General features: G+C 37.5%; 2 protein-coding genes across 3 annotated transcripts; both read right to left on the reverse strand.

The window, feature by feature from the left end:
• Positions 1-2,660: 2,660 nt before the first annotated feature.
• LOC140780595 (uncharacterized) lies at positions 2,661-5,436 on the reverse strand. The gene is made up of 2 exons (XM_073126247.1): positions 4,921-5,436; positions 2,661-3,363 (listed from the first exon to the last, which is right to left on the reverse strand). Exons 1-2 carry the CDS (start codon positions 5,338-5,340, stop codon positions 2,998-3,000), a joined length of 786 nt encoding a protein of 261 aa, XP_072982348.1. The 5' UTR covers positions 5,341-5,436; the 3' UTR covers positions 2,661-2,997.
• A 2,190-nt stretch (positions 5,437-7,626) lies between these two features.
• On the reverse strand, positions 7,627-10,082 carry LOC140795433 (cyclin-D3-1-like). 2 transcript variants are annotated; one of them, XM_073147992.1, is made up of 6 exons: positions 9,624-10,082; positions 9,082-9,168; positions 8,834-8,932; positions 8,554-8,755; positions 8,332-8,453; positions 7,627-8,231 (listed from the first exon to the last, which is right to left on the reverse strand). In XM_073147992.1, the coding sequence occupies exons 1-6, from the start codon at positions 9,939-9,941 to the stop codon at positions 7,998-8,000; spliced, it is 1,062 nt and encodes a 353-aa protein (XP_073004093.1). In that variant the 5' UTR covers positions 9,942-10,082; the 3' UTR covers positions 7,627-7,997. The 2 variants fall into 2 exon arrangements, with proteins under 2 accessions (XP_073004093.1, XP_073004086.1); XM_073147985.1 differs by having other exon boundaries at positions 7,757-8,240.
• Positions 10,083-12,090: the final 2,008 nt, after the last annotated feature.

The raw sequence follows: 12,090 nt of genomic DNA on the forward strand, positions 1-12,090 counted from the left end.
GCTTTTGGTGGCACTAAGTAAGCTTTTCTTTCAATTTTAATTAGGGTTAGAAAGAGACTGTAGTGGAGTTAATGGTTGTTGCCTTCATTAAGTTATGTGATTTGTCTCATGACCACTTTATTATAGTTGTTAGGCGTGCAAATTATGTAGTACACTTGTCTTCATCTCATGCACCTACTTGTACAAACTCTAGCATGGTTCTGACGTAAAAAACTTCAAGTGTGGAAGGAGGACTATAGATTATTTTTTTAATTAAGGTGTCTAGCATGTGATCTAAGTGGAGCCCTTTAATTACCTTTATTAATTAAGATTTCTTAATATAAAAAAAAACTCATTTTATGAAGGGAAAAAAATGAAGGTGGTGATAAATAAGACAATATTAACACATTTTTTTTCTCACTTAGATCGACTGATGCTGCGAAATGAAAAGAATAAAAGCTATTTATATATATATATATATATAATTTTTTAATACAAATGACGCTCAAGAAAGATATTAAACACATTAAGAGAGCATGCATGGTAATCTCATAAATATACTTGCACCAAAAGTCATCGTTACAGAAGGCCCACCATTAGAGCACTTACACAAGCACACAAGCAAACCCTTGCTCATTTGGAGGCAACCATGGGGCCACTAGAGGATTTAAGAAAGCAAGGAGTCATTTGGCTTGTGCATTCTTCAAGAAATCCACCACGCTTGGAAAGCACACACACACACACACACAGACATAGACATAGACATAGACACAGACACACCCCCACAACCAACAAGAGTGGCAGAAATTAATTTTGCATCCCTTTCGCTTCACAAATTAATAAACTTTTTACCAAAAGATGCTATAAAAATAATTATTATAAAAGAAAAAAAAAAAAAGGTAAAGCTTAGGAGTGGGAAAAGGGAATCCATGCTCTCATGCGTGGTGTGTGGAATGCAAGTATGCAACCCCACTCCCAATGTCCTTCAAAGCTTCGTCTCCCTCATCACCACCACAATTATATAACACGCACAAATCCACCTAAAGTTTCAACTCTCTCTTTTATCACATTCTTCTTCTTACTCTTATCATGCAACACTAGAATATGGTCAACTATACAGACAACCAGTAAGGGAACCTCCATCATCACATACGTGTGACTTGCTCCAGTAGGGAGGAGTGGTTATTAGGGCTTAGCTCGAGTCTCAAAAAGTGGCTTTGAGTCTGTGCAAGCTCATGGTTGGGACGTCTAACTTTCTTGGGTTGGAGCAAGCAATGGAGCTGTTGATTGGAAGATGACAAGGTGACCATAGATAGTTGAGATGCCAAGCCACATTCCTTGAAGGTGGCTGTCTATCATACATAATAGATAGGCCCCACATGCAACATGCAAGATAAATAATAGCTATTGACAATATTTTTCTACACAAAATATCAACTAATATGCAGAATTTATACTTAAAAACTTTTTAAGTAGTGCATGTCAACGTTGTCTAATGATGCTCGTGCTGCTACACTTAAAGACTAACCCTCTTTCTTTTTTCTTCTTAATTTGGAGTGGATTAAGCAAAATTTTCCAACTCACGTACAAGGACGAGGAGGAGGAGATTACGGCGTCGTCGTTCTTTGTTTAGGATGCGTTAGTGTTGAAGGGTATAAATACGATTAAAGCATCTAATTTTGTCTTATATTGTACGCACTTTTGTTAACTCGAAAAGTTAGGGTCAGGGGTCGTACGGAATTATATTATATATATATTCTCTCGGGGATGTGAAAGGCTTGGACGGATTCGCACGTGGAGATTGAATCCTAGAGATGGCGAAGCGTGCGAGAACCGAGTTGATGGATCTTTCAAGTACACGCCGACGCGTGGCGCGTGATCACCGGGCATGCGCGCGGCACGACGTACGAGGCGGAAGGGGAGCGGCAAAGCGGCACGGCTTACGAGGCAGATCGTACGGCTCGAAGCAGTCCTGCTATAACTGAGAAGTCAGGAGAGTTCGTTGGAAATTTCTTTTCCTTTTGGGCTTTTTAAGCTTCAAGTTGCAGTCGGACCTCAGTGTCTTTTCTTTGCTCCTCCCATTTAGACCTTTTTTTTTTTTAATTAAAAACTTTTAAGGAATTTATATAAGTTTTACACTCTAATAAGAAAGAGTATATTAAGACTTTGTTCAGTATACGGCAGAGATTTAAAAGAGTTAAAAGGTCTCAAGGATTAAAAAGACAATAGCTCAGAGAAAGTCTACTGTAAAGGTCTTCAAAGTTGAACTATGCCATGCGAAAAGATTCTATATGTGCCTTTAACACTTACTGCTGCATAAATAGACTAAAGATACCACTAGTTACATCGGAACTCTTATGATTCAAACATTTCTTTCAATCAGGGAAGCTTAGAGAGAGCACTCGTTATCTCTGCTTTGCAACAAGAAGACATGGAAACAGGAGGTAAACACCGTTACGCTTATAAACACTCCACAAAGAGTGACGATGTAGCATCTTATTGACTCTTAGAATTTCTCCGTTATAATCAATGCAAACAAGAACTACATCACGTTTTGTAAGGCTTACGAGCAAGACTATTTTCCAAATAGAAATGTTTAGTGAGAATTTACCAAATAAACTACTATAATAATAAGTGCATATAAGAATCGTATCTTCCGACTGTAATATGGGATGACTTGATTAATAAACAAAAATAAAGCTATTTTTCTCAAATGTATCATAGATTCTAGATCTGGAAAATTACATCTTGCAACACAAGGCAGTCCAATTAGCCCCCATAATTTGCTGGATGTCTTTCACAACCAGCGAGATTTGGAACATGCTCTTGTGAACTATATTAGACAAATATACCTCTCTAATTTCCATTCCACGGCAAAGGATGTTATTGATGCACAATAACTTATAACCCGCAAAGTACAGTGGATAAAACGTTCAGAACTTAAAAAAGCAAAACTTGAGCTCTGCTCATAAATAGAGGGAGCAAACATGGATAACAGATGATAGTAGATTGTTGCATTTACTTTCCAAACCCACCTCTTCTACCTCGGCCACGCCCACCACCTCTTCCCCCACCTCGGCCCCCATGACCACCATTAGTGCCACCATTCCCCTTATGATAGCCACCAGGCTTCTTACCATCAAAACCTTTGCTGCCACCAGAAGCAGATTGGACTTTCATGTTATCAGGCAGGGGGATTATATTATCAACACATTTGCGAAAGCTGAAATCATCAACTGTTCCATCAACTCGTAGAACAAAAAAGCAACGGCTTTTCCACATTGGATGGTAACGGACCTGGAATGCTTCAATCCCTGCTCCAATCTTCTTGGCAGGCTCTGCATGACCCTTCTTCAGCAGGTCAAGCAACACCAAGTGCTCATACTACACAAATGAAATAATGCAATTCATAGAAGTCCAATCAGTATTTGAATGCAAGGAAAGCAAACATCATCCAATCTTCAACAATTAGTAGCATTCAGATATGAGGAAATAGATAAATATCAAAATAAATCTGGCAAGAGGATTGACAAGTAGTGTATGACTTGAAGGTTCTATAAAGAAGCAAATTTTTATAACTTATACTTATACCTGAAATAAAAAGATATCATTTAAGCTGCACAGAAATAGATAGCAGATAAAGCAACAGAAGACTCATGCACAGACAACTGGTTGTCGAGGAGCAAATTCTGAAAGTCACTAGAAGTAAGCGTTGCTACAAAGTAAATCAAATCCTATCAGCTAAGGAGAAAGGAGAAAGATAACAGGTGTGGTAGACACAGGATAGTTTTCCAAGATGATGGGAACTGACTTTACTCAATAGCAATACACAAAGTCAAAAATAATATCTTGAGTATCTTGAAACTTGAAACCAAAAAACATAAGACAGAAATATTACTTTATCTTTGTACTGCAGGACAAAGCTGTGGCTTTCACTTCCCATTCTAAACAATCAAATAGAAGATATAAACAGACAGGATCTAGTAAGAAGGTAAATTGTTCTGCGACACCACAATAATATGTGGTACAAGATTAGCAAATTGATTACAAAATGAGCTAACAATATATGGGATAAATTTACTTGTGCAGGTTGGACTAGTCAAAACTAGTTCCTTAAAATTATTTGATCCAATAAGCTGTCCACAGTGTGATAGTATTGTATGTGGATGATGCATTTAAACAGTCGTAAGAAGATTAAAGTTGATAATTTAATTTTCTCAAACAAAATTTCCCTATCTTATTATTCTACAAATGACGGAATGTGCCGAATAATCGACTTGTTTACCAAGCAGAGTCATATGGGAAAATTTTGTAATAAGTTATATATTCCTAGTTAGAGTCAAAATATACTATTCAAATCCCTGTTGTCATTACGAGGAGTTTGAATGAATTTTGAAGCAAAAATATAGTTTGCATTATGTCATCTCTTTTAAGCTATCTTGTCTTTTCTGTCTCAGCTTCTCTCCATCCTAATTATTTTCCTTTCAATTGTGGATTAATGTCTAGCAGCAAGGTACTGCATTCCCAACCCTGGATTGTTATGTGAATGGCAATTGAAAAGTATAAAGTTTGGTTTCTCAAAGATTGAACTGAAAAAGCAAATAAAGACTAACCAAGTAAACTATAGTACTATACAAAAACGCATCAAAGGTACATGGAAAGTATATACACCCAAATCCTCTGGTAAGACTAACTGTAAGTGCACTTCAACTAAAGTTTCTTTCTACGAAAGATAGTCAAAGTCCATATATCATAGAAAATTTGATCCTCAAATTAACTATCCAAATTCTTGTGATAAAAATATCACCTTTTTGCATACTTCATAGTGACGGATGTTTATCAAATTCCAACAGATTAAGAAGAGGTATAGCACACAACAGACCCTACTATTAGAACTTAAAGTTTGTAGACAAGCTACTAGAAGGGAGTTAAAAAGGTTACCTTATTGACATCGAGGTTCGGAGCCCACGCATGAAGAAGCTTGAAGAAGTAATCAAACATCTCCACCGATGAGCTAAACACCTTCGGTCCCAGACTAGCTTCAGCCGATTCCTTTACCTCCTCCTCTTTATCCCCCTCTTCCTTCTCCATCTTCTCTAATCTCTCTTCCTCCACGGACCTATCCACCTTGGGCTTCTTAACCCCTCCTTCCTCCTCCTCCTCGTCCGCCTCGTCTCCGTCAGCTCTTCCTCTCTTCGCCCCACCGCCTCCATTAATCTCATGCTTCTCCACCCCATTGGGCTCGGTTTTGTCACCATGTGGATCAGAAAGATTAGGGTTTTGGAGACTCTCCGTTTCGAGCTCCATCTCGACGGTGCCTTCCTCGATGGGTTGAGATATCTCTGAGACTGCTTCCGCCATATGATCGAAAGCTCTGAGATCAACAAGTCGCGGGGCGAAGGAGACACTATAAACCACGGTTCCAAAACCCTAGAGAGCTTGCTTACTCTTTCCAATGGGGGTATAACACATAGCTTCAGGCACGTGAATAGCACGCGAGCGAATGCCGCTAGAGCCCTGAAATCCGAATCCGCCATCCGTACCCGATCCGCTATATAGTTCCTGTCTTCCTGACCCGTTTAACTATTGGGTCGGGTTAAATACGAGTTCGGGTAGGAGCAATAAATTGGACCAGACCATTAGTGGGTCGGGCTTCTACAGGTCAAAATGGACCCCTTTTTAGCCTGACAAAGAGGATAGATCAAAATGATGAACTTTTAGGAAGCCCATGTATTGTAGTTAGTAATCACGTAGGAAGACTCCTTGAAAATAATATCCTAATCTTCCTTCCAAAAACGAAAAAAAGTAATTCGTATACAAACTATACAGGAAGTGTGAATCGGCGTTGCTGAGGTGGTAATTGTGGTACCTAACAAATTTCAGTGTTTCAAGTTGCAAGTACTAACCAGTAAAGGGTGGGAGTGGCCCCAAACGCAGCAGCAACTCCAACCAGGTTGGTTGTTCTAATACATTAAGCTTATCACGAGGTTATAACTCTCCGGACCCGCATCCCAATCCCCCCCTGATCATGTCTACCGACTTCATCAAAGAAAAATAAAATCCCCTGATCAGTCTTAATGGCTGCCGTACTCTCTTGGTTATACTCTCTAACGACTACTATTCCCGTGTATGACGAGGAGAACAAGAGATTATGGGCAACTGATGAGTGTTGCGGATCAATAGTACTTTTACCAGGTCATCAAAATAGAGCATTTTGATGTTTTGTAATTTCTATTTTCCTGAGTCTATCTCTGGGTATCTCTTTGCAGTTCCAAAGCAAAAGACAAAAGGTAGCTTGCTTTGTCTCGTTCACTCTGTACCGTAGTTATGGTGGACTATTCTGCGCCACCAAACCTAATCTGACATTCAACAATCCCCCTCTCTCTCTCTCACTCACTCTTCTATACACAGTTGATATCTCTTTCCTTGCAAATTGAAGTCCTCGATCAGAGGGATCAATGACCATATACAGATCCTATGAGCTGGGCTATTTCTCTCTGTAGAACTTGGCAATGCCATGGAGTTGGTGAGCTTTAACCTGGTGAAGTGGTGATCTGCAATGATCTTGGTTTAGTTGACTTGACTAGCTATGGAAGGTACTGATATGGATGACTGCAACCAGTACTGGCCCACAAGGACTGCATCAGGTCTCTTTTGACTCGATAGGAGGAGATGTTTACTGAAGTGACAGGACAAATGTTTTACTTTTCTTCTTCAGGACATTAGTAAAGTTTATGTGAAGGTCTATACTTTATCCCAATTAGTTGAAATTATAGTGATCTGAGTAACAAATAACTGTTTCAACTTTCAACCTATCCATATCATTTTGATAGTATTACGCACTTTTTCAGCAGTATACCAACTGAAAGTAATATAGCAAGAGGTTTTTACAGTGCTCCGTTGGAGTGCACAAGAGTACCCTTTTCCCTAATACCCATAAAGTATAATCCTCTTACGTCGTTATCATAGACCACCCGGCAATAGTATTGCTGAGATGGTGATACCCGCTTAGGTTCGGACCCTCGTTTGTGAAGGAAAAGGGAGACTGAGAAATAACAATACATAAATTTGGTTTGCAAGCTTGGTTGAAACTCAATTTAAAGAAGCAGCTTAGCGACTATTCAATCTTTAGTTTGAAACATAATGGCCTAACTTCAAATATCATTTTCACAAAGGTAAAGAAATGGAGGCCTATGCCTTGTAACAATCCTGGGAGACAGAGGCAGACACTTCCTAGTGGGCCTACAGGCAGGGGGTCATCAATCATGACATGGAAAAGAAGTATGTTGGACACCATCCTCCCCTTTGACCACTTGCTGGAAATGGCGCTGTTGTTAATGCATAAGCAAGCACTGTCAACCTCGTTGAAAGGGGGAAAGGAGGAAAGCTCAATAAAGAAGTGCAGGCTATCCCAGTCTTTGAGCGAATTCTATTGAAAGCCCACTTAAGAATTTGATGTCATCCTGCATTTGCTGTTTTAAGATTTGATAGTATAAGATTTTGTCGAATTCATGACATTTAGGAAATGAAGCAAATTGCATTTCAATGGACCCTTTCAGGAGTACTTAAAGCATTTAAGCTCTGTTTCATGTGTAACGCCAGTCTTAAGCAGCCAAGCAGTCAAACTGTAATTGTGCATACAAGAAATAGAAACATAAAGAAGGTAATCATATAATTTATAACCAACTTTTCGTAATGTCAATCATTTGCCTTGGGTGGTCAGCTCTAGATTCCAAAAGATTCTCTTAGATAAATCTTCAGAGAGAGTAAAACAAAATTGAACAGAGGAAGTTTTTATTAACTCTTGCATGATCCCCTATTCTCTCTAAGCTTAAGATCCAATCCAGCCTTGCGGTGTTGCATTTCATACTTTAACAGCTGATGGTTGCTTATGGAGGCAAGCATGATCTGATGATCTCTCCCTCTCCCTACTGCAACAAGTTGCACTCATGCACATTCTTTTGGCACTTCACAGAGCTTCCCAAGCAGGTGGATACTAAACAAAAAGAGCTCTCATCTCATGAGATTGATGGCCTGCTTAGTTTTCTCCTCTTGGAAGATGGATAAATTTGATGAGGATTTGCATTTGATCCAACTGGAGTATCATCACTCCTGTAGCTCAGATGTGCAGCTTCCAGCACCCCAATTGGACTCTGAGGCACAGAGAGAACTGATGGGCTAGCAGTGTTATTGCTCCTCTTGTTCACCAATGCCATATCTTGAATCATTTCATAACATCTCAACGCACTCTCCTGCAACCACTAAACCAGCATACATCAGAAACATAACCCACACATCAAAAGTGGCATCTGTACAATAAAAGAAAACTTCTGATAAATAGAAAAGCTTTACCTTATCCACATGGATGCAACAAGATAGAGCTTTGTCAATATCCATAAATTGGGTTTCAACTAGTGCTGATAGTGCCATTGCAGCAGCAATCTCAGAAGGCCTGAATTCCAGAAACTCAGTGCCTGCAGTTCAATTTTACCTACTTTCACATTAGTTTGCTATCCAGACCAACTATATATGTATAATTAAAGAGATAATACATGAGAAGTTGTGAGCAATAACCTCTAATTGTCCCCAGGATGAGCTCCACAAGACGAGATACTAATGCATTTGTTGGTGGCTTCCCTTCATTAAACTTATTAAGAAAATAATCGATAAAAGAGAAAGGTGTTACAGCTTGCATCCTCCAATTGAGGGTGCTCAGCACCAGAAGCTCCATTCTCCGTATGGTTTTCGCTTCAAACACATATTCTGCCTCACAAACCTATTTGAATGCATCCATGTGTTAGTAGATATGACAGCCAAAGAACAGAAGATATCTATAGCGTGGTGACTTCTTCACCTGCAAATCTAGAGGTACAGGAACTTCAGTCTCCTCCATCTTGGCAGCAAGAGATAAGCAGGCCACTGATAGCAACTGGGTCATCCATGCCTTATCTCTCTACAAGACAGTCACAGAAAGATGAGCCATGGAGACAAGCGTATAAGATCAAAACTGTAGAACATAAATCTAGCAATTCTACTAAATGAATAACCGTTACATGTTATGAAAGAAATCAAAATGGATGGCCATTTTGAAAGATTTCTCACCGGAAGTTCGTACGCTGAGAGAAAGCGATCCAAGTAATTTACAGATAAATAAAGACTCAACGGTCCAAAGTTGTGATGGCAATGAACCTGTTTATCCAAACATTAACAGCCATCAGTTACATGGTGGGGAATAGGACGCGAATAGATCAGAGAAAACTACAAAAGAAACTAAAATCATAGTATTACCTCAAGAAATAAATAAAGTGAAAAATATATGGCAATGAGGATAACTTAAAGCATGCTTAACTATTGCAAGCACATATTTCATTGGACTAATTAGCAAGAAAAAAGAAGAATATATAGAGCAAAATAAGAAAACCTTAGTACATCAAGAAATTAGTATCCATTTCCAGAAAGGCTAAACCAAAAGAATGTACCAATTGAATAGATACTTCATGAGCTACATTTTCCTTAAAGAGGAATTATCATGAGTCATGCCGATTCTAACCCATCTCGCCTGAAATGAAATGGAATGCACAACCCATCTACCAAATTCACAAGAAAGAAAAAAAGAATGGAAGAAAGAAAGCAAAAGGGTGTACCTTCCAAAGCCAATCAATGGCATTTACTCTAAACGGCGCTTCTGATGCGCCACTCTGCAGTCTCTTGGCATAACCCCCCCGTGGAAGATGCTGGCGTTCCCTCTCGACCAACATATCCATGCAATCCTCCGATATCAGAGGAAAGCCCATTACAAAATCCCGATAAAAACCATTCCTTCCATAAGTAATCGGGTCAAAGCTACGGCTTTCGGCTTTCCCATGAAGACCCACTTCCTCCTCATCATCAAAGCATAATATGCTGTTGTTATCCTCTCCGCAGAGAAGATTGGAGGAACCAAAGCCATATTCGATGCCCATTGCAGTATCTACTAAATAAATGCCAATGAAGCTAAAGAAGTGGTCTTCTTCTCTACTCAAAGGGGCCTCCTTTAGATAGCAGCAGTGCTAAAAGGAAGGAGCTTTTCGGGCTAGAAGTTATTGGTCAAAGAAATTAAAGGAGAAGAAGAGGGTCACTGCTCCATAGAGTTGATAGGGAGAAAGAGAGGGGGTCATGAGGCACAAGCAGAGGCAATGGAGAGAGAGATAGAGATAGAGAGAAGGGGGAAGATGGCCTTAAATAAAGTCATGCTTTCTTAGTGTGGCTTTTGGGTCGGGGAAGTCTGGGGGATTAAATGATCCCGTAATAATTTGCTGGGGATATGGTTGAAGATATTAGGGTGATTTGCTTATGAATGGTTGGATACATGGATGTGGTGGTATACCAAGGTATGAATCAGTGAATCTAACCAGTTGTCTTTGAATTATGTATTTAGACTTAATTAGGACTAGTATTCTACATTCCGCATTATTATAGCTTAAACCTTTCCTTCTGTTTCCTTCTGGACCTATATATGGATTTCTTTTTTAACTTTTATTGTTTAAAAGTTATTTCACGTTAAAATTTATATTAAAGCAAATATTTCCATACCCTCTGCAAATTTTCATCTTAATCTAACGTTTTATAAACATGCTCTCAAATTTGCATATCTCATAGAACCAAATCATTTGGTGGATCATCGAGACATTTACAAATAATATCCTATGTTTTGACTATATTACAAATAAAGCCCTCTTTTTATTATTTATAAATAAAGCTTCTAATTAGCTAAAAAATGTTGAGACGCATTCAGTTAAGTTTAATTTAATAAGCACCTTACTGAATAGAATAAAAATTATAACATTATATCTATTTAGAATAATATTTTGGTATTCTCTATATTACCCTTGTCTCATATGATTTTTGAGGTTAAACAATAGTAACTTTGAATCCGTTGTTCTCATGATATTCAACATCGGATACTACTTTGCTATTTTTTAAAATCTTAATTTGATCATATTTTGTTAGAAATTGGTATATTTGGTTTATCTTCAAATTATTTTAGAATTTAATTTGGTTCTATAGTTAAGTTAATTTGATAGCTAAATTAAATTATATCTAAATTATATCTATCTATCTATCTATCTATCAAATAGTAGGGTACTGGGTGGGTATTTTCTCAAATATAAGCTTCTAGTTCGGGTGATTTGTAGTAAAAAGTTATTCGATTTTTTAATTGTCAAAAATAAGCCTCCCTATTATCAATTATAAATTTAGGTATTTTTTACTAATTTAGACTAAGTTATCTTTTCTCTAATCCAACTCAATCATTTTAATCTCAATGTGCACATTGTTAAAAATTAGAGTATACATTTTGCATAAGCGATACATATAAATTACATAAGTGATATATAATTTTTTTTAAAAAAATTTCGATATGCACATGAAAATTAGAAAATGATGTGTGATATTTTTTTTTAATTAGAGCTTTTATAAGCGATGTGTAATATTTTTTTTCAAATCTCGATGCGCATATTATTAAAAATTTAGCGTACATTTTACATATGCGATATTTTTTAATTATATAGGTGATGCATAACAGCCTTTTTAGAATTTGGTAAGACTAAATCAGTAAAAAAATTTAAAATTATAATTTAATAATAAAAAGTATATTTCTACCAATTAGAAAATTAAAAGACTTTAAGATAGAGAGCTTTATTTCTAATATAGCTAAAAATAATATGATGTTAGGTATTTTTCACTGTTCACGTGCTTACCCACTGAATCGAACAATGCTCACTTTAAATTATACTAATTAAATCAACCTTCCGTACTCATCAACCAATCATGGATGGCATTAATTCAAGTTTCCCATAAGATACTAGAATTTCAACATGCATTTGCTTCCTTACATTGACCATGATATATATAACGATAGTTGTGATTCATCAGTGGCGACAATGCACGTAAATCTATGTGATTGTAATTGTTTATACTTCTACGTAATGCTCTCATCAGTCACAAGTATCTCTTAAAATATGACTAGAGAAGATATTCACATAGATATTACAAGAATTAATCTGACCAAAGATTAATATACACACATATTGTAGAAGATCAAGTTTAAATTGAATAGAATATGTGTTGTTA

This window comes from Typha latifolia, chromosome 1 (assembly GCF_019914945.1).
Source record: "Typha latifolia isolate L0001 chromosome 1, TyphaL0001v2, whole genome shotgun sequence".
In the NCBI taxonomy this organism is placed as follows: Eukaryota; Viridiplantae; Streptophyta; class Magnoliopsida; order Poales; family Typhaceae; genus Typha; species Typha latifolia.